Source organism: Anabrus simplex, chromosome 12 (assembly GCF_040414725.1).
Source record: "Anabrus simplex isolate iqAnaSimp1 chromosome 12, ASM4041472v1, whole genome shotgun sequence".
Classification (NCBI taxonomy): domain Eukaryota; kingdom Metazoa; phylum Arthropoda; class Insecta; order Orthoptera; family Tettigoniidae; genus Anabrus; species Anabrus simplex.
Genome location: NC_090276.1, coordinates 63,707,186 through 63,734,965, shown reverse-complemented (window position 1 = coordinate 63,734,965; position 27,780 = coordinate 63,707,186). Strand labels below are relative to the sequence as shown.

The following is a 27,780-nucleotide window of genomic DNA, read 5'->3' as shown; positions in this document are numbered from 1 at the left end:
CATCTTTTGTATCTTTCCCATCTTTTGCTGTCACAACTCTGTGATCTCCTTCAAAAGATTCACTTGGGAGGGCTGTTTCATCTACCAACTTTTTCCCGTTACCTTTCTTGACCAAAATGTAATCTATCAAGAGGTTTTATTTTGTTATTCCAGCTATATCTTGTTATCTTCAGACTGTTTTTCTTTTGAAACCATGTGTTACCAGAGATCAGCTCATTTCTTCTACAAAAGTCTACCAAAATATCTCCAGCCTTGTTTCTCTTCCCATATCCAAATGGTCCTATAATCTCTTCGTCTCCTTTTCTTTCCTGATCTACTTCAGCATTCATGTTTCCTATGATCACGCCTTGTTTGTCCTCTACATGACCTTTGCGATATTCAAGGTATTCCTCTAGATCCAAACCTGTATTTCCTGTTTGTGGAGCATATACTTGGATTATAACTGTAACACCAGTTTCAAGTCTCAATCTGACTTTTTTTTTTTTTTCCTCACCAATTCTAGGTATTCCTTTAGGTCTTTTCTAATTATGAGCTCTACACCATTTTTGGCTTCTCTTCCTCCACTATAATATAAGATGTAATCTTTTCTTTAGCTTCCTCTCACCTTTTCCTTTCTATTTGGTCTCACTGATTCCCAGCAGTGCTATATCTTTGTCAACCATAAAATCTACAATTTCTTCCACTTTGCCTGTTAGTATCACTATATCGATGGTCGCTATCTTGATGTATTTGGTTGCTGGTCGCCCATTTCTCACATTTCTCCCAGCATCACGAGAATTGCACGTTGCTTGTGGGGAACGCCCTAGCATTTAATGAGACTTCAGTAAACTTGTCATCGTATAGGCTTTTATTATGATGGGTTCGCCACTCCCAAAGGCATTTTAGAGCTACTGCCGCCCAAAACTTGTAGGCCGCTCCTAACATGTAGAACAGACTCCTTTTGTAGTTGCTTCTCTGGAGTACAGACGCTGTAGTTGATATGTGGTTTCAGTGGCATTTCCTCCACTGAGGGCCCATTTCCCTTCTATAACAGAGTGTTACTACTACTGTATTTCCAGTTCCTTGTCCCCAATTTTGATAGCTCCTTACGATTACTAGCATGTCAAGAATCTGCATTTGATACATCTGTATAGATCAGCTGATTCTACTGCTGAATATTCGAAGAGTTTGTATTATAAATGTAAGTGTGTTCATTAATTTGCAATATATTGTATGGTTCTAGGTGTCAATCAGTTGGGCGTAGTTGTTAACAAGCTGGACACTGTGAATTGGTCGCAGGAGAGGTTCCAAGAGATAGCCACGAAAATGGGCACTTTCCTTCGCCAGGCTGGTTTCCGCGAAACGGACGTCACCTTTGTCCCGTGCAGTGGACTGACCGGGGAAAACTTGGTGTCTGGTCCCACTGAAGAAAGTCTCAAGAAGTGGTACACTGGCCCTTGCCTCCTGGATGTCATAGGTCAGTAACTCTCCACTATTTACTAACATACTATATACATCTTTTTCTCTCTAAAATATTTATTCTGATCAGAATCAGAGTTTTGCATTATATTTGCTCGTCCCCACCTCCAGCTAACACAGTCAGCCTTTGACTAATGGAAAGGTAACAAACGGCCATATGGAATAATATTCATCAAAAGCATGGATGATTTGTATGACCAGTAACAAAGCTTGAGTAGAAAATGTTCTGAAGAAATAAAAGCAAATATCTTATTTAAATTGAATAAACTACCAAAATACACATATGAATCAGATAATATAAATGTCGATTCCCACAGGGAACCTTATATATTTGTCCCAAATGAGTAAATTTATAATACCAATATAGTTGATCTGTTAATGGACATTATAAATTTCCCAGCTAACTCATTCCTGGTTGCCAGCGTTTCACCCCAGTGTGCTAAATTGGGCTCATCAGTTGGTAAATAGCACACATACCAAGACGCATGGCTAGTGCATACCGTGGAGGCCACTGTGTAGGCTACTTAGTGCCACCGGCAGTGCCAATGCACTATGAGAGACTTTGTCTCATTTAAAAAAATTGATGCCTGCCTGGCCATCAGATGATATAAATGTCAATTCCCGTAGGCAACCTGAAATATTTGCCGAATGAGTAAATTTATAATACCAATATAGTATAAATTTTCCAGCTAACTCATTCCTTGTTGCCGATATTTCGCCCCAATGTGCTAAATTGGGCTCATGAGTTGGCAAATAGCACACCTACCAAGACGCATTTGAAGTATGTTTCTACCAGGTGGTTATCTCTTCTAGAGTGTGTATCAAGGATCTTAAAATAGTGGAACGCTTTTATAAATTCTTTTCTGTGAATCAGATTCTGACAAGGCCAGCTCAAAATTTTTGGAAGATAAGGTACAATTTTAAAATCCACCTACTAAGCTTTACCTTTTGTTTCTCAGCTCTGTTCTTCAACTTTTCAACTCCTTAAATGTATTCCTCCAGCAAGAGACACCACTTATTCATAAACTTAATTCAAAGTTAAATGAATTTTTCAGTGACCTTATTGTTCACTTTGTGAGAGCATCCTCTGTTCCAGAGTCTGATAGTACTTTGCTTGATGTGAAATTTAGTTCTGCTAAATTACAGGAAAGTGACAGTGAGTTGGTCTTTGGGGCAAACACAAGGCTTACGTAAGGGCAGTTTCTCTAGATGAAACTGCATTGAAAAGGTTTTATTCCGATGTGAGACTGTTCTATACAAAAATGTGAGTACGTTGTCAACAAATGGCCAATTAGGGATAAGTTTCTGGAGCATGCTGAAGTTGCTGATTTTTTTCAGAGGAAATCCAAGAGTTTTTATCAATAGAATTTATGATTGACCAGTTTCCCAAATTTTGTCATCGGAAGAAATTGATTCTTTGGAAACCCAATTTAGTCGTTTCAAATTTGATGGATTCCCATTTGACAAGGATGAAAGGGCCAAGAGTCTTTGGTTCAAAATATCGAAGATCACTGATGCTTCAGGTATAAGGAAGTACCTTTCACTGAGTAAGCCAATGATGGCTATTTTTCTAGTACCCCTTAGCAATGCTCCAGTGGAAGGAGTTGTTAGTTTGGTGAGGAAGAGCAAGACTGAATTCCATGCTAATATATACACCGAACTGTTAAGTGCTCTGTTAGTGCAGAGGATGCACATGATATTAAAAGATAAAGCATGTCACCAGTGTATGTTTACCAGACAGGAACTACAAGCTGCTATGGGGACAACTACAGTACTCAACAAAAGAAATAATCCTTCAATCTCCCCTCAGATATGTATCTGGTTGAATTGTATGTTGTTCATTGAATTTCCAATGATGTGTAAGTTAGTGATATCACAAAAAAAAATATATATATATATACGGCTGCCGTCGCGCTCCCCCGCCATTGCCCCAATGGCTGCATTACTATTTGCCTTTCTTGAAAGTTGGCATCTCTGGATTACAATCATAAATGTATTAATATTTATACTTCTCTATCATAGAAGTTTACGTCACAATGTCTTTATCGTTGTAAAACCGCCGACGCGGTATTTCTTCTGTCGAAGCACGTCTTTTGTGCATGGGCCTTGTGATGTTAAGAGAACTGCACTGTCGGCCATCCGAACAAAATATAAATAAAATGATAGCATAAGCATCATGACGCAGTCAGAAATGTTACTCATAAATATTGTTCAAAAATAAATGACAATTACAAGTTCAGTCCTTTCACTGAACTTTTTGCAGTAGTGGAATTTATTTCAAGAGCAGAATTAATCATAATTCTCTTGAAATAATAATAATAAACAGAAAATGTAGTGTCTTACCTTGCATTGAGTTGTCTTGCTGCACAAATATCCCAAAAAGAATTATGACGTATGACGAAAAGTGTGGAGGGGGAATATGCGGGAAACGGAATACGCCTGCGCAAATCTGGCTACGGATGAACCTGCTAGTAGATTGGACTTGCACGATGTGCGAGATGACGAGGAGAGTCTTTCTTACCGTGTGGGAAACCTGTGATTCACATTTTCTAGCACACGTCCCATGCTCCGCACATGCATGTAAACTACCGTGATCGGCACTGAATGTGTTAAGAGGTGATAAAAATAGTTAATGAAGGAATCTCCCGTAGATAGAATTAGGAAGAGAAAACAGTTAAGTCACTGGTTGAGATTGGCTGCTTGTGGATGCTGTAGAGAGGATGAAATGTTGTATGGCTTTTTTAGTGCCGGGATATCCCAGGACGGGTTTAGCTCGCCAGGTGCAGGTCTTTCTATTTGATACCCGTAGGTGACCTGCGCGTCGTGATGAGGATGAAATGATGATGAAGACAACACATACACCCAGCCCCCGTGCCGTTGGAATTAACCAGTTAAGGTTAAAATCCCCAACCCGGCCGGGAATCGAACCCGGGACCCTCTGAACCGAAGGCCAGTACGCTGACCATTCAGCCAACGAGTCTTACTAGAGAGGATGATGAAAGGAAAAAGTAAAAAGAGAACATACAATATATAAATGGAGGAAAGATAGATACTGATGAGAACAGCACAGGACAGAGATATGTGGAATTCTTGTGCTGTCGTGATAACCTGTCTGGGGGCATAATACATAGGGTGAGGCATTTGCATTAGGATTGTTTGCTTTGTGAATTCTATGGCTCTTTGTATTATTATTTGCCAGGATTATGATAGAAACCATTCTATCATATTATTTCTGTTGACTCTTTATTTTGAAGGTGAAATCATTTATTTTTTAATTCTAATATTTTTGTATTGCGGTTTCCAGAAAACTTCCGAGCTCCTGAGAGGCCAGTCTCAAAACCTATGCGGATATCTGTAGCAGATGTCTTCAAGGGTACTGGTTCTGGTTTCTGTATATCAGGCCGAGTGGAGACAGGCATGGTGCAGGTGGGAGACAAGTTGTCTGTGCTACCACAGAATGAGACTGCTACTGTTAAGGGTAAGCAGCTCTTGACTTTTTTATATTTAACTCATTGGTTTATACCGTATAACTCACACTTTTTTGATCAAAAATAAGTGTGAACATTTTCGGTGCATGATATATGCGGGGATTTCTGTGCAAAAGATCGTATTCCCAAAAAAAAAAGTAAATTTTGCATTAGGCTACTGAAACAAAACAACTGGCATACTTCCCCTATTCATTGTCACTGCCTTCAATCTCCAAGCTTTTCTCTTGTGCATCATTCTGGTCACCATCCCATACTTCATCATCCTGACTTCCGACCAACGCATCCGCGATGCCCGTCTTCAAGAAACTCTTCACAATAATGTCTGTCGACACCATAACCCATGCCCATATAACCCAATCACACACACGAGTTCAGCTGACGGCCTCTTTATTTTGCCTGCTGGCATCAGCTAATGCTCCCTCCCCTCCTGCCATCAATTTGGCGTACAATTTATGTATGTTGTCCTTGAAGAACTTGTTGACGGAAATATCTAAGGGCTGTAGACAGTGTGCGATTCCAGCAGAAAATATAAGGAGATCAGTTTTCATTTCCTGAAGACGTTTCTTCTTGTCTTCCACCAAGTGTCCCTGTAAACTGCCCCGCACTAGCATTGCTGGTCATAGAAGCAGTGCTCCTGGCTGTGCTCCCCACACCGTACGAACCCAGACCTGGACAAGAGCTCTATCCATCCATCCTTTCTCTTGAACCCATACACGAATGCCTTTGGGAAACTTCGCTTTAGGCACTGTTTTTCTTTTGAAAATAACTTACAGTGGCAATTTTCTTTCATCTTCGGTTATTGCTAGCATGACAGTGCAGTGCTGTTTTTCACACCCAGTTGTATGTACAAGCATGTTAGGTTCTCCCATCGTGTTGATGGTTGTGTTGCATGGCATGTCGAAGTTTAGTACAATTTACTAACTTCATCGTATAGATCTGTATTGATACAATTAAAACTAAGAAACAGTGTAAGGTTTTGGTGCACCCAATCAATGGAAATCACTTTACAAGTGAAAACTATTTAATATGAAAACATATTAAATATATTTTGGGACATGTTTCGTCCCTATTTGAGACTTCATCAGCCATAAAATCATGTGGTAGATTACAAAACTCTTTGTTGAGAAATTGAAAAAAATGGAAGGACCCAATGCCTTTTTAAAGACTATTTGAGATACGCAAAAGAGATATGCTGTATATACTGAAGTATGCCGATGACACCGCATCTCCTGCTCTAACACCTGCAGAACTACAACAGTCATTCAACTGCTTTAAAACTGCATGTGATCGTTTTGGTCTTGTCATTAATGCAGGGGGGAAAAAAAAAAGGTACTTGCACAACCTGCCCCAGGATTAACACTTCCTAAGTTCAGTATCTCCATCTTAGACACAAAACTGGAACAGGTTGATCACTTTTCATATCTTCGAAGCATCTTGTCTAAACCGTATACCCGTGAACAAGACGTTGATAAAAGAATTGGGGTTGATCATGCAGCATTCGGATGGTTAATGCACACAGTCTTCATCATGAATAACGACCTAAAACTGCATACCAAACTCATGGTGTACAAAGCTGTTGTCATTTCCACGTTGCTGTATGGCTGTGAAACTTTGACACTCTATCGCCGTGGTATCAAAAACCTTGAGCGCTTCCACCAACAGAAAATGAGATTCATCTTGAATGTTAAGTGGGAGGACTATATGACCAACATGGCAGTTCTCGACAAAGCGCAGCTAAATAGCATTGAGGCAACAATCATTGCTCATCAGCTGAGATAGTTAGGCCATGTTCACCGCATGGGTGATACCAGGCTTCCCCACCAAGTTCTTTATGGTGAACTTTGCTCCGGCAGTAGGTCATAGAGCCTCACTTAAGCATTTTAAGGACCAGCTGAAACACATTCTGAAGACAACTGGTATAGATATACAGACATGGGAAGAATGTGCTGTGGACCGCTCACTGTGGTGGAACACTACATCCGCCGCTGTCAACTTGTTTGAAAGAGAATGCTGCAGACATCAAGAGGCCGAGCGACAAGCAAGAAAACTCTGTCAATTACAACCCCGCCCTCCTCCATCCATAGTGATTTGTGTGGGTGTATGCTTTATGCTAGGATTGGTCTGTTTAGTCATCGTAAACACATCCATAAACTGAGTTAAACTGGTCAATGTTTACAGGAAGAAGTTATATATACTCAGATCGAGTTACAGCCAACAACATTATTTACACAAAATTGTCCTCACTTCTTGCAATAACTTTTGTTATCTTCAATGTTAAAATTGAAATATAACCTGAAATAGGACATGCCAGCCATAACGTCTCGTATGGAATACAATGTCCTTTGTTGCTCTCTGTAATTTAAAATGGAAGTTCCTTTATGAACTGTTGATAAAAAACACATTATTTAATAAGTTGGAGAAGCTGTGCAGAACAAATCATCACCTTAAAATTAGCCATAGCATATTACAAGAAGCAGAACAAACCTCTTGTAATAACCTTCGTGGACTTTAAAATAGCTTACGACTGTATCCATAGACCTTCAATGTTGAAAATTTTAAGAAATTTCGGGCTCCATCCAAAATTAATCGAATTAATTGAACTCACCTTAACCAACACTAAATCAAAAGTCAAGTTCAGAGGGGAATTCTCTGAGCCTTTCATCATAAAAACAGGCTTAAGACAAGGTGATTGCTTGTCACCACTGCTGTTCAACTGTTCCTTGGAATATATAATGAGGGAATGGTAGAAGAGTAACCCAAAGAACATCCGAATTGGAAGACCCAAAGACAACATAAGTTTAAATTGCCTAGGTTTTGCCAATGACCTTGCTCTCTTGTCCAACAATATTCAGGAAACCAGACAAGTTATATCACTACAGGAAATAGCACAGAAAATTGGTCTTGGAATATCTTTTGAAAAGACAGTAATCATGTTTACTGACCCACCACTCATAAACAAAATTGCCATAGAAAACCAAGAAGTCAAAATTGTAGATAAATTTAAATATCTGGGAGAAATCATAACATATAACCTCAATGAAAAGCCAGCATGGCATAACAGAATAAATAAACTGACCAGAGCACAATATGTCACCAAGAATACCTACAACAAAAAGGGCCTGTCAATAGCAACAAAATTAAAACATTACAAAACAGTCACTCAACTAGAAATAACATACGCAAGCGAAACCATCTTCAAAACAACTAACACTGCACAAATAGACAAAATACTCAAGATAGAGAGAAGAATCATTAGAACGTGCATCAACAAATCATACCAAAAAGATGGACACCGGAGAGTACCTTCTAATCAAACAGTCTACAAGGAAATAGAACCAGTAATGAGCACAATCAGGAAGAAATGCATTTCATTTTTTTTGGACATCTAATCAGGACACCAGAGAACAGGATCATCGGGAGAATAATCGAAAAATTATGGAATAGTAAGTGCAGCATTAAGTGGATTACAGAAATCAAGGAAGATATGGATGAACTACAAATTACAGTAGAAGACCTAAGAAACAAAACCGACAAAATCAAGAAACTCACAGACAAACAAACCAGACTGCAAATCAGAATCAACAAACAGACAATAGGAAGCCTGTCGTACGGCAAAGATCAGTGCTGCATGACCACCATATTCATGACTTGAATCTTATGAATATAACAAGGTCTGGAAAGAAGGAGAGATAAAAATTAATGGGTTTAAAACCCTCGGATATCCTAAGAAAAGAGATTCCATCATGAATGCATGACGTAAAAGCTTACCATCAAATTTGGTGAAACGCTCTATAGCTGGTTTACAACTGAGCCTCACTCCGACTTGCTTCTCGCCATGCTACTACGTGCGTTATAGTTGTGTTTTCTTTCGCCCAGCGGAACTTGGCTAGGGTTGGTAGGGGGGAACAGTGCTATTAGTGGGGGAAGGGGAAATAGCTCGGTCTATAGTTGGAGCGGGAGGGCGGCAAGTTTGTATTAGATGAGGTGACTTCAAATTAGTAAGTTCTCGTGATGAAAAAAGCGATGGTATCTGTTCATATAACGGATTTTTGTTCTCTTGTACGTCATTTAAATTTTTTTTGGCGTTAATCCTTTGGTCCAAACCTATATAAATATTTTCGTAATTGCTCATCAGGTTTCCTTGCTCACTTTTGTTAACCCTAGACCGGGTACGCTGGTTGTTTTTTGTCGACCAGCACTCTATTTTATGCTGTATTTCCTAGAACTTTCAGTCTTTCACCACCTCGCATCTAATACCTTTGCTCCCACTCTTACTTCAGTTCAGTCGAATTTTGACAACAGTGGAAGCGATACGTGAGTAATTATTTCAAGCAAAATCTTGGAACGCGAAGCTGGTTGACAAAGTCAACCGCGTGCCTGGTCATGTAAGTAAAATTGATTTCTGTAAAATTTCCTTTCCTTTTCGGATAATTAGGGAAGGTCAGGTGTAATTACATGTAGTATATTTCTATTTTAGGTCTCGTTTTGTCAATGATGAAGACATACCTGACATTTTGAGCCAGTTGTCCAGTGAAATAGAGGACTCTGCTTCGGATTTTTTGAATGGGGAAGGAAATTATAAACGTATCGGATCAGGATCAAACAGTGATACGGAGCAGGAGACCGATTCGGTCAGTGAGATCTGTGAAGACGATAACGAAAGGGAATTTATCTTCGTGAGAGATGGAGGAACAATGTGGTCCACGACGGACTTTTCAAAACTTACTCGATGATAAAAGCAAGGAATATTGTAAAAATACTACCAGAATCAGAAGGAGAGGTGAGGAATGTATCAACAAAAAATGGCTGTTTCATGCAGGTGATATATGCTGAGATGGTTGATGAATAATTATGCTGGATTAATTTGTACAATTCTAGGAAGCGGGAGGAAGGAATTACTGCCGTGAGGGCGATGCTAAATTTGCGAACCGCAGTGAAATTCTGGCATTGCTCGGGGGATAAGGTGTGAAAGATTTCTTGGACATGGTAACAAAGTTTATTTTTGATCCAGTCATTTTTGGCTATTATATCTGATCATTTCATTGTATAATTGTGTGTATATTAAAATATGACCATTATTTTAATTTAATTATGTATCTACTGCTTAACTCATTTTAAATAGGCGCAGTATTCATGTCCATATCAGAATTAGTTCACGTGCTCATGATTATCTATTTTAAGTACATTCATATTAATCACTAATACAAGTTTTTTTTATTTTTTTTTTGACGAATAACATTGAAACAAAAGATAAAACGCTGTTAAATGAAATGTTTATATGATTGGAAGCCTGTAAACTACTGAAAACTTAACTGGTTGACAAAGTCAACCGCGCGCCCGGTAGTGTGACAGAAATTAGCTTGAAAATTGGCATCAGAACATTTACGAGAACCTGTTCCACTTATGTCTACAACATGATGATCCATCATGGAAATATTTCTGCTGTCTATAAAATGGTTACTTCTACTATGCATCAAGTACAGTATCTGCATTATAACCCGGTCTAGGGTTAAAATGGTCAAGTCTTTATTTATGTCAGTATATGTGACCAGTATCTCCCATATGGACGCTCATCACAGAATAATTCTTGTGTCTGTTGGCATTGACGTGTTCGAGATATCTAGTTTGAAAACTCCGACCTGATTGCCCCACCTACGTGGGACTGTTATATGTTATATACTGTTATATGTAGGACTGTTCTTACAGTTAATAATAGGTCTAACAGGTACTCCCACTTTATGGATTTTTGGCAACACTCTAGCCATAGGTAACCTGGGGTTCATATTTATCATCTTATGAATTTCATCTTCATTGAGGATGAACGTAGAATTTTTCAATGAGGATTTTAAATTTTGTGTTTTTCGCGCACTTACCTCAGAATTTAATATTTGACTTTTGTAAAGCGTTCTTGTTGTGGCCCACTGAATGCATTTTTTGTACAGTATGCATTTTTGTAAGTTATCTTTGTCTTCACACTAACGCTGAACATTGGCTTCTGTTATGCTGTATTTTCTTGCGGCTGCACAATTATTCTTCATTTCCGCGTGTTTAATAGCCATTAACTTGAAAATTGGCATCAGAACATTTATAAGAACCTGTTCCACTTATGTCTACAACATGATGATCCATCATGGAAATATTTCTGCTCTCTATAAAATGGTTACTTCTACTACGCATCAAATACAGTAGATGCATTATAACTCTGTCACTGAGTAACCACAACCTTTCTAAGAATTCGAAAGGTCGCATCCGTGTTATTCTAATTCGAATGACATTTCCTGCACTGATAGGGCTCGGAAGTACATTATGGTAGGCGTAATGTTTTGATGCCATTCTGCGGATTTGAGAAACGTTTTTGTAGAGGCTAGTAGAATGTCATTCTGTCTTCACATTTTTCTGAGAACCAGTGACGTTACTCAGAGGCACTGTACAATCGACTGCTGCTGCCAGCGATGTATAATAAGGACGCGGACATTGAAGGTCGAGTTTTGTGTGCTTGCGAGACTGAAGGGAAGCAGTGGTTACCGTGGTAACTGCCAGCGAATGCAAGACGACCCTTGATTTTTCACATTTAATTCTGAGCAATAAAAGTCTTGGATTCGGAGAAATGTGGCATCTCGTACTGGACATGAAAGAAGAAAGTAAAAAAGCTGGGCTAAAGTTGAATGTCCAGAAGACGAAAATCATGGCAACTAAACCTGTCACTTCCTGGTATATAGAAGGAGAAATAATGGAGGTAGTTCCTAGTTCCATCTACTTGGGCTCCAAGATTACTGCTGACAGTGATTGTAGCATGAAATTAGAAGACGCTTGCTCTTGAGAGAAAGGCAATGGCCAGTCTCGACAGTGCTTTCATAACTTTAAGATAACATAACATTAGGAACAAAGATCCATATTGTAAAGGCAGGCAGAGATGGAGATCAGTGGTCCACAACCCAACCCAATCCAAGATCAAATTAGACAAAGGGATTGATGATGAGACATACTACATGAAATTCAGGTATATCAGGAGTAGAATGCCAATCTCAAAGGAAACCTTTTGTTGGGGGAAGAAATGAATTGGTAATTTTTTTAAATCTCGTCATGCTTAGGATGTCACAATGCAGACTTGGTTAATTTGTTAAAGATAAAGCCATACTTTCCAGTGTCGACTGATGTGAATGAACTTTCAGTTTTCCATGGGTAATAAATTTCATATTAATCCGTATTGAAGAGCAATATAATGTAATACAAAAGCTAAAGGTTTCCACCTATTCAATACTGTTTGTTGTAACCTTTAAAAAGTTACATATATTTGTTGAAACTACTTTCGGTCTTACCAGAGATCATCATCAGTCAAAATCAAAGTAAAGGCAAGACATGAATAAAAAGAAAAAAACAAATATTATATATATAACCCGTGCAAGCTCTCAGCTTTCCTCCAATTGGAAGACTGCACCTCACAGAAGACCAGGTGAAACACTAAAATATCAGCACGATAAGGTACCTTCAGATTGGACAAAAGCAGTAATTGCACCTATCTATAAGCAAGGGAACAGGAAGGATTGCAACAACTATCGAGGTATCTCATTGATTAGTATACCAGGCAAAGTATTCACTGGCATCTTGGAAGGGAGGGTGCGATCAGTCGTTGAGAGGAAGTTGAATGAAAACCAGTGTGGTTTCAGACCACAGAGAAGCTGTCAAGATCAGATTTTCAGTATGCGCCAGGTAATTGAAAAGTGCTACGAGAGGAATAGGCAGTTGTGTTTATGTTTCGTAGATCTAGAGAAAGCATATGACAGGGTACCGAGGGAAAAGGATTTTGCCATACTAGGGGACTATGTGATTAAGGGTAGATTATTGAAATCAATCAGAGGCATTTATGTTGCCAATTGGGCTTCAGTGAGAATGGATGGTAGAATTAGTTCTTGGTTCAGGGTACTTTCAGGGGTTAGACAAGGCGACAAGGCTGTAATCTTTCACCTTTGTTGTTCGTAGTATAGATAGATCATCTGCTGAAAGGTATAAAGTGATAGGGAGGGATTCAGTTAGGTGGAAATGTAGTAAGCAGTCTGGCCTATGCTGACGACTTGGTCTTAATGGCAGATTGTGCCGAAAGCCTGCAGTCTAATATCTTGGAACTTGAAAATAGGTGCAATGAGTATGGTATGAAAATTAGCCTCTCGAAGACTAAATTGATGTCAGTAGGTAAGAAATTCAACAGAATTGAATGTCAGATTGGTGATACAAAGCTAGAACAGGTCGATAATTTCAAGTATTTAGGTTGTGTGTTCTCCCAAGATGGTAATATAGTAAATGAGATTGAATCAAGGTGTCGTAAAGCTAATGCAGTGAGCTCGCAGTTGCGATCAACAGTATTCTGTAAGAAGGAAGTCAGCTCCCAGACAAAACTATCTTTACATCGGTCTGTTTTCAGACCAACTTTGCTTTATGGGAGCGAAAGCTGGGTGGACTCAGGATGTCTTATTCATAAGTTAGAAGTAACAGACATGAAAGTAGCAAGAATGATTGCTGGTACAAACAGGTGGGAACAATGGCAGGAGGGTGCTTGGAATGAGGAGATAAAGGCGAATTTAGGAATGAACTCGATAGATGAAGCTGTGCGGTCATGTGAGGCAAATGGAGGAGGATAGGTTACCTAGGAGTATAATGGACTCTGTTATGGAGGGTAAGAGAAGTAGAGGTAGACCAAGACGACGATGGTTAGACTCAGTTTCTAACAATTTAAAGATAAGAGGTATAGAACTAAATGAGGCCACAACATTAGTTGCAAATAGAGGATTGTGGCGACGTTTAGTAAATTCACAGAGGCTTGCATACTGAACACTGAAAGGCATAACAGTCTATAATGATAATGTATGTATGTATGTATGTATGTATGTATGTATGTATGTATGTATGTATGTATGTATTATTGAAAATAGGAATTAATAGATCAAATAAAGGGTTTGTTTTTTCAGATATTTCATTAAGGTTGAAATTGGGATTAAAGAATTGATCCAGGGGATGAAACAATTCTCAAAGATATTGAGCAAAAGAGCCCTTATTAACCATTTTTAAGATTTTTAGATCTTGATCAATATTTGTGAATTCATGGTTTGAGTCCTTCATGTGTTTTCCCATAGTTGAAAATCTATTACTTTTACATGAATTTACATATGCTAAGTACCTCATGTCAAAGTTTCTACCTGTTTGCCCGATATAGGTGGATGGACAGCTACTGCCTTTAAGCATATAAATACCTGATCTATAGAAATTTTTATTGTTATTACTCTCTTACCCGGAGGCCCTGGGTTCGATTCCCGGCCCGGCCAGGTCAGGGATTCTTACCTGCATCTGAGGGCTGGTTCGAGGTCCCCCTCAGCCTACATGATTACAATTGAGGAGCTATCTGACGGTGAGATAGCGGCCCCGGTCTAGAAAGCCAGACATAACGGCCGAGAGGATCCAGTCAGCCCCTCGTAATCTGTAGGCCTTCGGGCTGAGCAGCGGTCGCTTGGTAGGCCATGGCCCTTCGGGGCTGTTGCGCCATGGAGTTTGGTTTGTTTGGTTATAGTGTTTTAATATTATATGTTCAGCAGCTGAAGATGACCCACACATAGGGTCGAAACCGATACTGCAATGTAAAAATATTTTTAACATCTTATAATAAATTAGGTGGAAAGTTCCAATCTTTATATTTGAGATCATGAGAGAAGAATGGCGATTCTGCTTCGAATCAGGTACGGGCCATACTGCAGCTCCAGTGACATCACACAAATTTGTGAATAGTTTTGTCCGTCCATCAAAGTCATCCGGTACGTCTGTGTTTCACAATTATGAAATGTCCACCTCTCTAGCATGCTGCAGTTCCTTTATGTCGTACAAATAGGTGAACAGTTTCGTATGTCCGACCCATGCACTGCAAGCACACATCAATCATGGAATGTGTCTGTGTTTTGTAGTTAAGAATGTCCGCCAGCAACACAGTTAGCTGCCTTCTCGGGAGCCCGAGTGTGATTCCCGGTGCTGCCAGAGATTTAAGAATAGCAGGAAGGTTAATGTGCGGTAAAATTATACATGCAGCTCACCTCCGTTGGGGGCGTGGTTAAAAGAAAGCTGCACCCCCTCGGGCTGAGGACACAAGTTTACTTTAGTTAAGGAATATTCATGGTTGTTGATATTAATATAGCAGGCAAGATAATTAACAAAGTGATTGTTTAATATCTTGTAACTCAGGCCAGTATAGGACATTTTTTGAGAGAATAGGTTTAAAACTTGATAAAAGCAACCCATCATAATTGTTTTCCTTGTCAACAAACAATAATGTTATTGGTTTTATGTCCCTCTAATACTTTTATGGTTTTTTGGAGATGCCAAACAAAATATACTATGCATTAATAAAAAATTGGAAGTAACGAATGTAGAAAATTATGATAATGCCAGGCTGAGTGGCTCAGGCAGTTGAGACGCTGGCCTTCTGACCTCAACTTGGCAGGTTCGATCCTGACTCAATCTGGTGGTATTTGAAGGTGCTCAAATACGTCAGCCTCATGTCAGTAGATTTACGGGCACATAAAGAACTCCTGTGGAACAACATTCCGGCACCTCGGCATCTCCGAAAACCGCAAAAGTAGTTAGTGGGACGTGAAGTCAATAACATTATTATCAGTAAATTATGATAATAAAGCTCATTACCTCCTCACCTTTAGATATATATCAATTCGGCAAGCTTTATATGGATGTAATCTATATGACCTATAATTCATTCATAATTCATTGTGGAATTTCTGCCCTATCTGGGCACTTGATAGCATACCTGACCTAAACAATACGGTCTCTCTTATCTCAAATACAGCCGTTTAGGTAAATTCTGATGTGGTAAATGTAGAGAACAAGCATTAAATATACTTAAAAATAAAGGCCTGGCTTTCAGCAGCTTCAGTTACCCAAAGAAATGCTCCCAGTCACTATGTATTACATTGGGAAGTACAACTCGTAACATTTGCTTGCGATCGGCTAGTGGGTTGGCACGCTTTCTGCAGCATGGCTTTATTCGGAAGTGCTACACATACACCAACTGGGAATAACGGAGTCCATCTCTAGAAACCATTTGCGAATAGATTATCACTGTTGTAATCTATCAGTTTCATGTCCGTATTGATACTTTGTATTTACAATCACAAAGAATGGGTTCCATCCACCTAATCATTACTTTATTATATCTTATTACTAAGCAGTACCGGTTTTGACCTTCACAGAGGTCATCCTCAGCTGGTCATGAGATCTAAAGTTAACTTAATATATAATTTTAAAAACCTTACTAAATCTAATGAAGAATGTCACATGATGTAAGTGATAATATTAAAATATACAATATATAAAATATACAATGATATGATGTGTCTTTTGGTTTAAAAAACAAGCGTCATTATTCTATCACATGTATATGTTACATAAAATTCTAGTGTACTGTTCGTGAGTAATAGATAATTTGGTAAAATAGAATTTCTACACGTAAAATGTTGTAGAAATTCTATTTTACCAAATTATCTATATATCTGTATATTTTAATATTATCACTTACATCATGTGACATTCTTCATTAGATTTAGTAATGTTTTAAAATTATATATTAAGTTAACTTTAGATCTCATGACAGCTGAGGATGACCTCTGTGAAGGTCGAAACCGGTACTGCTTAGTAATAAGATATAAGATATAAGTATTGATTAGGTGGACGGTACCCATTCTTTGTGATTGTAAATAGATTATCACTGTTCGGACTCTATAGTCGGAAACAAAATTATATTTGAAAGTTCCAAAAAGATTTGATCTCAGATGCTCTTGATGGCGGTGAAGATGGCTTCATTTGGGTTAACAACACACCAGTAGCAGCACAAGATGATGATAATTCAAATTAAAGCAGTAATTAGGTTTTCTGTGAGCTAGGCTTACTCCTCAACTGACAGAGACAAATGACTAGCCATTAAGTTATTTTATATTAATATTGCATAACACAATAGATAGAACTGTGTGCCCTACCTTTACCCCTTTTCTCTATGGTGTCGAGTATGAGTGAGATGAAACTTCATTGAGAGATTTTACGACCAGATGCCCTTTCTGACGTCAGCCTCATCAGATGAGTTAATGAAATGAAACTAATGACTTGATATACGAGTAACTAAAACTGACTACAGTATATTTACTTTATATATAGGCCTAAAAGTCATGTGTTTACCTTTTATTGTCTTCTTTACTTTTTAAAATTTAGAAATGCTACCTTCCAACAAAGGTAGCCAGTAAGACTCAGAATACAATCACAAATTTGTTAAAGAATAGTGTACAATTTATAGTTCTTTATACTCAGAAGTCACTGGAAAAATTGGCAGGCTATTGCAGATTGGAACACCCTCCCTTCTTTTTTTCCTGTTATAAATGAGAGAAAGAAAGGGTGTAATACACAAGGAAATACAATATGTTTTCATGAAATATTTACTACATTTGTAAATTATAAATGCTCTTCTTCAAACTGTACTTTTCTCTTGATGTACCTTTGCAACCATCTTTTAAATTGTTTCAGCTCTATTAATTGACGATGCCCCAGTTCAGATAGCATACGCTGGTGATCAGGTGAGCGCAACCATCTGCGGCATTGAGAAGGAGAATGTGAACGTAGGCTATGTCTTATGTGATCCTGCAAAGCCGATTCCAGTGACAACCCGGTTTGAAGCGAGGATTGTTGTGTTTAATATTCAGGTCCCCATCACAAAAGGATATGCCGTAAGTAAATGTGAAGATAGCTTCACTTTTCACTACAAAACATACCATACTTGTGTTGATGACATAGGTGGATGTTTGGCCCCTTAAAACAACAATCATCATCATCATCATCATATTATATTTAGTTGAGACAAATGAACCATTGATTCTAATGAATGCCCTTAGTTTCAAAGGGCTGATTGCAGAAATGGTATTTAGACATTGTTTACTGTTAAAACACCAGCCATGTTTAAATACTGCCGAAAACACTGCTTAACCACAAATTTTAGGAGTGAATCACAATCAGAGGTTATGTACCAGGAAACATATAATTTGTATTATGATGGGACGATTCCGGGAAGAAAGGTTAGTCCGACAGCCACCTGTGGGTCGTCTGCTGCGAAATCGTAGCAATTCATTTGAAATATATGGGGAGGTACAGTTTAAAATACTATTTTGCTTTTCTAGAGAGAATATAAAGGACTTGTTTCTTGAGCCTGACACTAGGGACAGTGCAACCGCTATATTTTATTATATTTGGGATAATTTCCCTGGAATTATAGGTCATATAGATTACATCCATATCAGAATAACTTGTCCCGATCATCAGAGGGCTGTCACGTACTTCAACCAGGAGGGATTCATTTATATTTACTGCCAAGTAAGCACACATAATAGTGACACTGCAAAGTTGGTTGTGTGTGTGTGTTTGGTTTTTTTTTTTTTTTTAAATAAATAATCATCGCACTAAATTCAGATAAGTTTTCAGCAACTACGAGATAGGTAAAGGCAAATGCAGGGAAGGAAGAGTTGTGGCCATGATAACAGCCCCACTATTTGCCTGGTGTAAAAATGCAAGCTACATCTATATGGTTACACATTACTCAGAACTATAGTTTCGTATTTCCTTCGCGGATGCTGTTTTAGATTACACTCACTGTAACAACAATCAAATCAATTAAATTAAATCAAAAGTGCATTTCCCCGTACGGTGACGTGTCGCTTTAGTCTCGATATTATTATGAGATTTCATTTCCGACGAAAGCGATATTCTTATCTGTGGGCAAACCATGCTCGTGTTTAGCCATATTTGTGTATTGTGTAGGAAGATGACAGCTGAGCCCCGACAAATTTCATTGGTTGCGACAAGGAAAGAGTTGCGTGGAAGATACTTCTTTCCATTTTCAAACTAATATTGAAACTTAAAACACTGGCTGAACATGGTTTATGCAATGGAACATCATACGTAACCTAGACGTTGTGTAGGGAGTGTCTAAGGCTTAAAACTAGTCATCGTTTCTACAATCGGCCCAAGTCTTTTAATTGAAAAACATGCTTGCCTACCTTCTATTGCTGAAGTTACAACTGACTGCTGAACATCTATTATGATACTCATGGACTGAAAAGCATATATGCTGCATGAATAAACTTGTTAGAGACTGTATTGCACAATTCAGGACATCTCTTGGAAGTTGAAATGTTCAAGGACAGACAAACATATCACTTTATGTCCATAAATTTAATTTAAATTAAATATGCAGTACAGCCAGCAAGTGGAGAAAAAAATTGTCCAATCACTTGGATGTAAACAGAGACTTCCTCCTGTGTATAATTCTGGTAAGGGTGACGGTGATAACCCCAAAGTTAAACAGAATTATTGAAAGAGAACACATCCTGGATGGAAGGAACAAATACAAAATAGCAACATTAAGTACCATAACCCTGACTGCTAAATGTGAGGAGCTTGTAGATCTCATAGAAAGAAGAAAGATTGAGGTCCTTGGACTGAGCAAAACAGAGTGGAAGGGGAAGTAAAATGCTGCGGAAAAGCTACAAACTCTTCCGGCATGGATATAAGAAGGAAACGGGGAATAGTGTGGCATTCATAAACAGCAAGCACATTAATGCTGTCGGTGATATAGAATGCTAGGTGTAGTATCTGGCTCTACTCGGGCACTTTCATTGAATGTTTGATTTTAAGATTTGTATTAACTGTTTGACATGATTTATTTTGTAGATTTCTTTATTGCAACATTGACTGATAGTTTATGAACTGTTTTGTAAATTTAGAGTTATTGTTTTGTGTTTAATTTTTAGTTTTAGTTTGAGATTTAAATTTCATGTTAACTATTTCCTTGTGGCAGCCCAGATTGTCACGGGATTGTCCTTTCAAACAAATAATAAAAGAAAAGTATAACTGCATGTACTTATGCCTCGCACTATTGATGTGAAGTACATGATTCAAACTGTCACTGGGACTGTCATCAATCAGGCTAGGGACCCCGAAAACTGTGAACTCGATACAAATATAGATCATTTTGGACATTTTCTTGTTAACCCCCTTCTCAACTCCCACGCTGATGGAGGCTAAACTTGGACTTAAATGGCATCTAGAGTGTCACAGTTCCTCTCAGCGACCCCAAAAACTGTGGTTTCGACACTTTTTTTATTATTTTTATGTACCAGGCATGAACCCAAGATATAGGTTCAGCAATTTGAAAAACCATATAAGAGGTCTGAATACCAGATGAAAATTAGAAACAAACTGTCCTAATGTGAAGTGGGAACAGCTGAAGAATGATGGCTTGGATTTAAGAAAATCCTGGTGGACACTGCAGTCAATATTGTTGGCAAAACAATTTGGAGAGTGTGAGAGTGAGAGAGAGAGAGAAAGAAAGAAACCCTATGGTAGAATGAAACTGTCCCAACAGCAATAAGGAGAGAACTGAAATGAGGCAAGTAAGAGATAGAGAATGTCAGAAAGGTGTCGCAAGGAATGAAGATAAGTTAGAACAACTCGGTCAATTTTACCGAGACCTGAAGCTTAAAGTGAAAAGAATCATTTCTAATGAGAAGAAGAAAATCTGGACTGAATTCACACAGAAACTAGAAGAGGACAGCAAGAACAACAAGAAACTGTCTTATCAAGTTGTGAGAAGCAAGAAAAGCAACTATGCAGGTATAAAGGCCCTGGAAAAAGAAGATGGGAACATCATTTGATATGATAAAGAGAGAAGAGATATGAATGGGACAGTATTTTGGAAAATTATATAATGGTGAACATTTAAATATCAAACAGGAGATCATGGCAAAAGAAAATACAGTATTCAGAATGTGGATTCTCCTATAACATGGATGGAAGTGGAAAATGCCCTAAAGAACACAGAACACAAGTAAAGCCAAGGCAACAGGCATAGATGAGGTAAGCACTGACATGATCAAGGCTGCTGGAGTGCAAGGATTGCAGTGGTTGTTTAGAGTCTTAAACACAATTTTGAAAGAAGAAAAGAAAAGAAGAAAAACTGCATGAAGACTGGACTAAAGGTGTCATCATCCCTCTACTTAAGAAAGGAGACAGACAGAAACCCAACAACTACAGGAGCATTACTCTTCCATCTCGTGGACTCAAAATATTGAAACGAATCATAGATCATCATTGAGCCACAGCTTGAAGAGGGGCAGTATGGTTTTAGAAAGAATAGAAAGAATAGACCAACAACATATCTGATATTTTCTGTAAGGATTATCATGAGAAGCACTGGGAAAGATGTCACTTTCATTTTCTGAGATACTGAGAAGGCTTACGACAGGATGCAGAGACCAAAAATCTGGGAATGCCTTGAGAGTAGATCTATACCATGTGTGTTAATTAATAAAGACAAAATGCTACATTGACATTGCCAGAGTTGCATCCAAATAGCGGATGGATATTCGGAGGGGTTTGAGACTAGGCAGCGTGTAAAACAAAGCAGCACACTATTGCCACTTTTATTCATCGTAGTCATAATCATCATCATCATCATCATCATCATCATCATCCTAAACCATCTCCAGTTTCCCGGGTGTGGTATACGAGCCTCCTCCATCTCATCCTGTCCTTGTACCATTCATCCTCCACCAACTTGTCCCAATCATGACCTCTCAGCAGTACATCGTTCTTTACTAAATCTATCCATTTCCTTCGTGGCCTTCCCACAGGTCATCTTCCTTCTCCTTATCTGTCAAATTCCTTCCTTGCAGTTCTGTTAACTGGCATCCCCTTCATGTGACCAAACCACTTCAGTCTTGATATCTGAATCTTATTGAGGAGAGAATCATCTATTCCTACTTCTTCTGTAATTTTCTCATTCCTAATCTTGTCTTTCGTGGTTTTCTGGATCATAGTGCGTAGGAATTTCATTTCAGCTGCCTGGAGTTTGGAATTATCTCTATTGGTCAGTGTTGTGGTTTCGAGACTGTATGTAAGAATTAGTGTATAATAGGACTTGTACAATGTCATTTTTGTTTTCATAGGTATTCGCTCATCCCACAGCGGGTGTCTTACCTGGTGGTAAAATTCTGTTGCCTTATTGATTCTATTGTTCACCTCATGTTTTGCTAGGTTGTCATTTGATAGAACGTTACCTAAGTATTTGAAAACTGGAACGCTGTCCAGTTGGGCTTCATTTAACATGACTATTGGTTCTGCTCCTTCCACATACACTTTCATCGCCACCATCTTGGTCTTACTGATGTTAAACCATATTTCTTAAACTCCTCATTCCAGCTTTGCATTCTCTCTCCCAATTCCTCTTCTGAGTCACTCCAGATCGCAACATCATCTGCAAATGTGAAGGCTTTGATATCTCCATGTTCTTTCCTTTTAATAGATTTCGTTACTACATACATCACAATAATAAATAGAAGTGATGACAATGAGCTGCCCTGCTGCACTCCTCTGTTTGTTTCAAACCAGTCCAGCAAACCGCGTCCTACTTGAATACAACTATTTCCACTATACAGCATTTTCACTTTGTCTATGAGGCTGTCTCGCATTTGAAGTTCTTTCATGCATTGCCAAATTCTTTCCCTTGGTACACTGTTGTAGGCTTTCTCGATGTCCAAAAATATTAGAATTAAAGGCTTGTTCTTCTCCCAGTATTTTTCCATTAGCATCCTAATTACAAACAGACCTGTAGTTGACCTTCCCAATTCCCAGGGACTTCAGAATACTGGGACACCCTCTCTCCAGGGGTCATAAATACGGAGAGCCCTTGCCCTGGGTTAAGGTTGAAGACCTCAACGGCATCTACGGCGGAGAAGATGGACTTCGGTACGGTGGAGATGGCGGAAGAGGCAACCCATCCTTCTCGGGGTGTACAGATGGAACCTACTGCCTTGTAGGACGAGGAAGGCATCCTCAAAGGTTAAGGGAGTAAACCCTGAAAGAAAATCCTCTAATGCGTTAGGCCTAGCAAGTCAGCTGGAGAGATTGAGTACAGTCACTTACAATAAGAAAAAGAGCCTCATTATAGTAATGGATGAAATAATGAAAGAGTTCAGTGACTCAACAACTACTCTTGAGTTTAAAGCTCTTGCCTTTGCAGATGATGTGGTGATATAGGGTGGTAGTGAGTCTGAAGTACAACAGAAGTTGAATAAGAATGCTATATTCAAGCAGTTTGATCTCAAGATAAAGAAGTTCATAATGGTAGTGTTCCCCGTTAGTCGAAAGAACATCTGCATTAACATCACTCTAGATGGATCGAAGTTGAACAAGTACATCAATTCTGTTACCTTGGCAGTAAAAGCAGATAGCCGACCATCTGCAGAAATCACTAGTAGAATACAGAATGGAGCCCAGTTTTTTATCATCTAGTTTGAAAACATCTTTGGGATAAGCAAGTTTCATGAGGGTCAAAACTAATATTCTTCAGGAGCTTCTTTGTAACAGTTACCACATACAGTCTAGAAACCTGCATTCATACCAACAGAAGTATCAGCAAACTACAAGCAGTGAAAATTAAATTCTTAAGAATTATGATTCATCAGAAAACAAGGAGGGACAATGCAAGAAACGACGAGATACGTCACCTTGTCCAAGGGAAAAGACCCCTTAGTGAGATCTGTGTCAAAGCCAGGCTGAAGTGGTTTGGTCATCTCAAAAGAATGGACCCACAAAAAACAGAGTGTTGTTTGAGAAGGAACTCAAAGGCAAAAGATCAAGAGGCCGGCCAAGGAAGAGATGGACTGATCAAATTAGAAATGACCTAGTCTGATGAGGTCTGAATTTTCAGCAGGTTATGGAAGAAGATATCTACAGGGACAGAAGTAAATGGAGAGTGCTCATTCATTGCACCCGGGAAACTGGACTGGTTAAAAATTATGATCATGATATGGCACAGCCAATTATTACCTCACATATCTTCAGAAACATGTACAATCATTATGAAAAATATTATGTTTGTAAGATATTGACTGACTTTTGTCACCATATTGTTTCCCCTCTTTTAGATGCAACTTGGTTAGGGGAATTATGATTCCACTCACTTTTACTGTATTTCTCCACCATACATCTTACTATCCAAGTCTTAGCTGAAGTGTACACAACCATAAACTTCCCTGCCTCCGTCTAGTTTTTATTTCAGACCCTACTTGTGTCCTGACTTATGTGCAGTTTTTAAAAGATTCAAGTGGTCAAAATAGAATTTTTTGAAGTCAGCGGGTTCCTCTGGAGAAACAGTAAAGCACATTATCTTACTGATTTTTGTGCCACCGCATGAGTTGGCTGTACGGTTAGGGGCACACAGCTGTGAGCTTGCATCCGGGAGATAGTGGGTTCGAATCCCACTGTCGACAGCCCTGAAGATGGCTTTCCGTGGTTCCCCATTTTCACACCAGGCAAATGGGTGAATAATTAAGGCCATGGCCACTTCCTTCCCACTTCTAGGCCTTTCCTATTCCATCGTCGCCATAAGACCTATGTGTCAGTGCGGTGTATAACAATTTTTTTTTTTGTGCCATGTCAGTACAATCGTAAGATACCTTCTCTCCTTTTTCAGTTTTGTCACTCTCACTGCCTTGATATCGCCCATTATAGCTGAACACATTGATTCCAGTTCTTTTAACCTTTTGTTTTTATCACCTGTGGAGTTTGTTTTAGCTTCCCAGCTTCATTAGGAGGGCAGGCATCAGCACTCATTGAGTGGGCCAACTTGACAGATCTTCAGTCTCTTTCCTTTTCAGGTCTGTGTCCAGTTTTGTTCTTACTGTATTTTGCACTTCCTTCAATGATCCTATATTTCCCCTATCTACACATATGCTTGATACCTACTGTCCGTTCACGTGCTATATTGTGTTGCCCTCAACTCATTACTTGTTTCTTTCAATACACTATTAGAGATTATTCTCACCATGCCACAATGGCTCACATCCAACCTTCTATTGCAGAAACCGAGCTTGGTAGCTGGAGTCGCTTAGATGCGGCCAGTATTCGGGAGGTAGTGTGTTCAAGCCCCACTGCACCACTGTAACTCTTAAAAGAAACTTTTCACACTAATGTTTTTATATTTTAATTATTTTATAACATTTGTATATACTGAAGATGATCCATGTGTTAAGTTTAGAGTTAACACTGTGTATTGAATAAGGTGGGTGAAAATCCTATATTTTAATTTTAATTCAAACCCCACTGTCGGCAGCCCTGAAAATGATTTTCCATGGTTTCCCATTTTTTACTATTTCCACTCCTAGGCCTTTCCTGTCCCATCATTGCCATAAGACCTATCTGTGTCTGTACAATGTACAACGTAAACCCAATTTAAAAAACAATCTGTTGCAGAAATTATAACTGTTTCATGGGGGAAAAATCCTGATATATATTTATGTGCTTTTAGGTAATTATGCACCACCATTCTCTGGTAGAACAAGTGGTAGTATCCAAACTGGTAGCACAACTTCACAAGAGCTCTGGAGAGGTCCTAAAGAAACACCCCCGTTGTTTAACTCGTAACACAAGCGGAGTCATAGAGCTGGAGTCTAATCGTCCCATCTGTATGGAACTCTACCGGGATGTGAAGGAGCTGGGCCGCTTTATGCTACGGGTTGGAGGAGTCACCATTGCAGCTGGCCTCGTTACAAAGGTGAGTTCCTTGTTCATTGAGTCTCGATTATACCTATTCCTTTCCCCCCCCACTCTCTCTCTCTCTCTCTCTCTCTCTCTCGACATCGTCATGGAGGTCCATCGTATTCATTTTACTAGAGGAGTTCCTAATTACAGTGGATGCACTCTTGATTGGCCTCAAGTTAACGGGTCGACCTGGAGAATAATGTCGCTTACAGTTTCCCACTGTTACAAACACCCCGGCTGCCTCCTGCCCCGCTTGCAGATAAGATGATGCTGGTTTAATGTTGCTTATCACTTACAATAACAGATGCTATTTTTAGTCAGTTTTCTGATTCATACAGTGGAGTGAGTGAGTGATTGTAAAATGCCAGGAGAAACAAACAGAATGTTTGGAAAAAGGTGAATACATGTATTTAGTTTGTAATGAATTAGGAGCTGTAAATGTATAGTCAGTGATTTCTGATTCATTCAGTGGAGTGAGTGAGTCTTAAATCTGTGCAGGAATATCATACTCGAGTTGAATTAGGAAAATACATTCTGCTAGATGCACTTGAAAGAACCTGACAAATGAAATTGCCAATTATGCTTTATGGCTTTAATTTATTCATGAGCATCATTAAGAAACTCCCATTACCAGACAGAAGGAAAAGTTATAACACTTCATAAAAGAATAGGAAATGGTGAGGAATTCAAAGTGATGGATGGCTTGGTCACTGGAAAAAATTGCATGGCGTCTACACAATAGACATTGGTGGTGAAACGTTATCTGCAGATCCCACAGCTGCAGATGAGTTCAAGAATAAAACAGTTAATTTAATTAAAGAATAATATCCTCATCCAAATCAAGTGTACTGTTTAATGTCTGTCCCCAAAGCACTAGCAACTGCTGAAGAAAAACCAGTACCAGGCTTTAAGCTGAGCAGAGAACAGCTGACTGTTACTCTGTGTTGAAATTTGTTTAGAAGGAAGACATATTTTTTCAGTGTGAACTCAGTTAATACAACTATAATTTTTCAGTCTGTGGAATAATTATAATATAATACTTAAAATACCTGTAAAAGATAACTTATGGTATTTGAAGCCATTTCTTTTCAGTTTTGACTCAGTTAATGTATAATTGTTAGGTTCATCAATCTCTTAAAACTAATTTATGAATGAATCAGTTTAGAAACTAAAGGAAAAATAAAACATGTGATAACAGAATGAAAAAGATACTACTTAATTAAAAATAGAATTTCCTTAGTCCTTTTCATTAAGTACTTCATTTTTGCAAAGAGAGGAGGGGAAGTGCTCCTTGGTTATATTATATATTATATGTATTAGCAAGTAAATGCACAATAATGATTTTGAATAACAATACGGAAATGAATTAAAGGTTATCTTGTAAGACATTATTTTTAGTGATAAGTAATAACCTACTGAAACGTCTCAAGTGGCAAGAATGCTCCCTAAATTCAAGGAGTTTATTACAGTAAAAACAACCCAACCCACATACCGGATATTTCGCGTTAGAGTAGCCTCTAACGTGCTAAAGAAAAATAGATCTGAAATGTCTTTTGTTGAAATACATCTGGCATGGATAAACCACGTTGTTTATTGTAGGCAAATACAAGAATCCATGTCCATTTAAAAATGTAATCATGTAATGAAACAAATTTAATAACATTGTGATGGTATGTCTGCTCTTTTATTTGCTAGACCATGCCAGGGTCTAGGGAGGGACAAGCTAGTTTGGCCCCACCTGAACGGCTGACATCACTACATAGGTATTGCCCCGCCCCCCGCATGGCCAACCAGTTAGAACAAAGTGAGGCGTGCTAGTCCAGCCCCTCTCAGACGTCTCTCTGTCATCTCCGTGGAAGCCTCTGGCCACTACTAGAAACCTCAAGAGGATTGGGAGCCGAATGTGTTCTGGACATATATAGCTTCTGGATTGTTCGTGAGCTGGTTAGGCACCTGTAAGCCAGACAGGTGACCATCGAGTGGCCTAGTCTGAAGTTCTGTTCGATGTGTTGGGGGCTCACTGTCCGAGCACTGCCATGTAGTACAAAGTACTGTGGGGTTACTGAGAGAGTTATGCTGTGCGCACCATACAGTCTGAAAAAGAGATAGTGGGTAGGTGGTTATTGCTGTGGTTGTGAAGTGTAGCTGAGTGTAGTTCAGTACAGAGTTGCGTGTCTGATGTGAAGTGAGATCTGCCGTAGAG

General features: G+C 38.8%; 1 protein-coding gene across 1 annotated transcript in view; it reads left to right on the top strand.

Annotated features, from left to right (window-relative positions):
• HBS1 (translation elongation factor EF-1alpha (GTPase) HBS1) overlaps positions 1-27,780 on the top strand; it is a 167,862-nt gene that overhangs the window by 126,369 nt on the left and 13,713 nt on the right. Inside the window, exons 9-12 of the mRNA XM_067156259.2 lie at positions 1,223-1,456; positions 4,763-4,936; positions 17,511-17,710; positions 25,345-25,590. Of these exons, the coding sequence (XP_067012360.2) occupies positions 1,223-1,456; positions 4,763-4,936; positions 17,511-17,710; positions 25,345-25,590 (854 nt within the window). The remainder of the gene's footprint in view (positions 1-1,222; positions 1,457-4,762; positions 4,937-17,510; positions 17,711-25,344; positions 25,591-27,780) is intronic.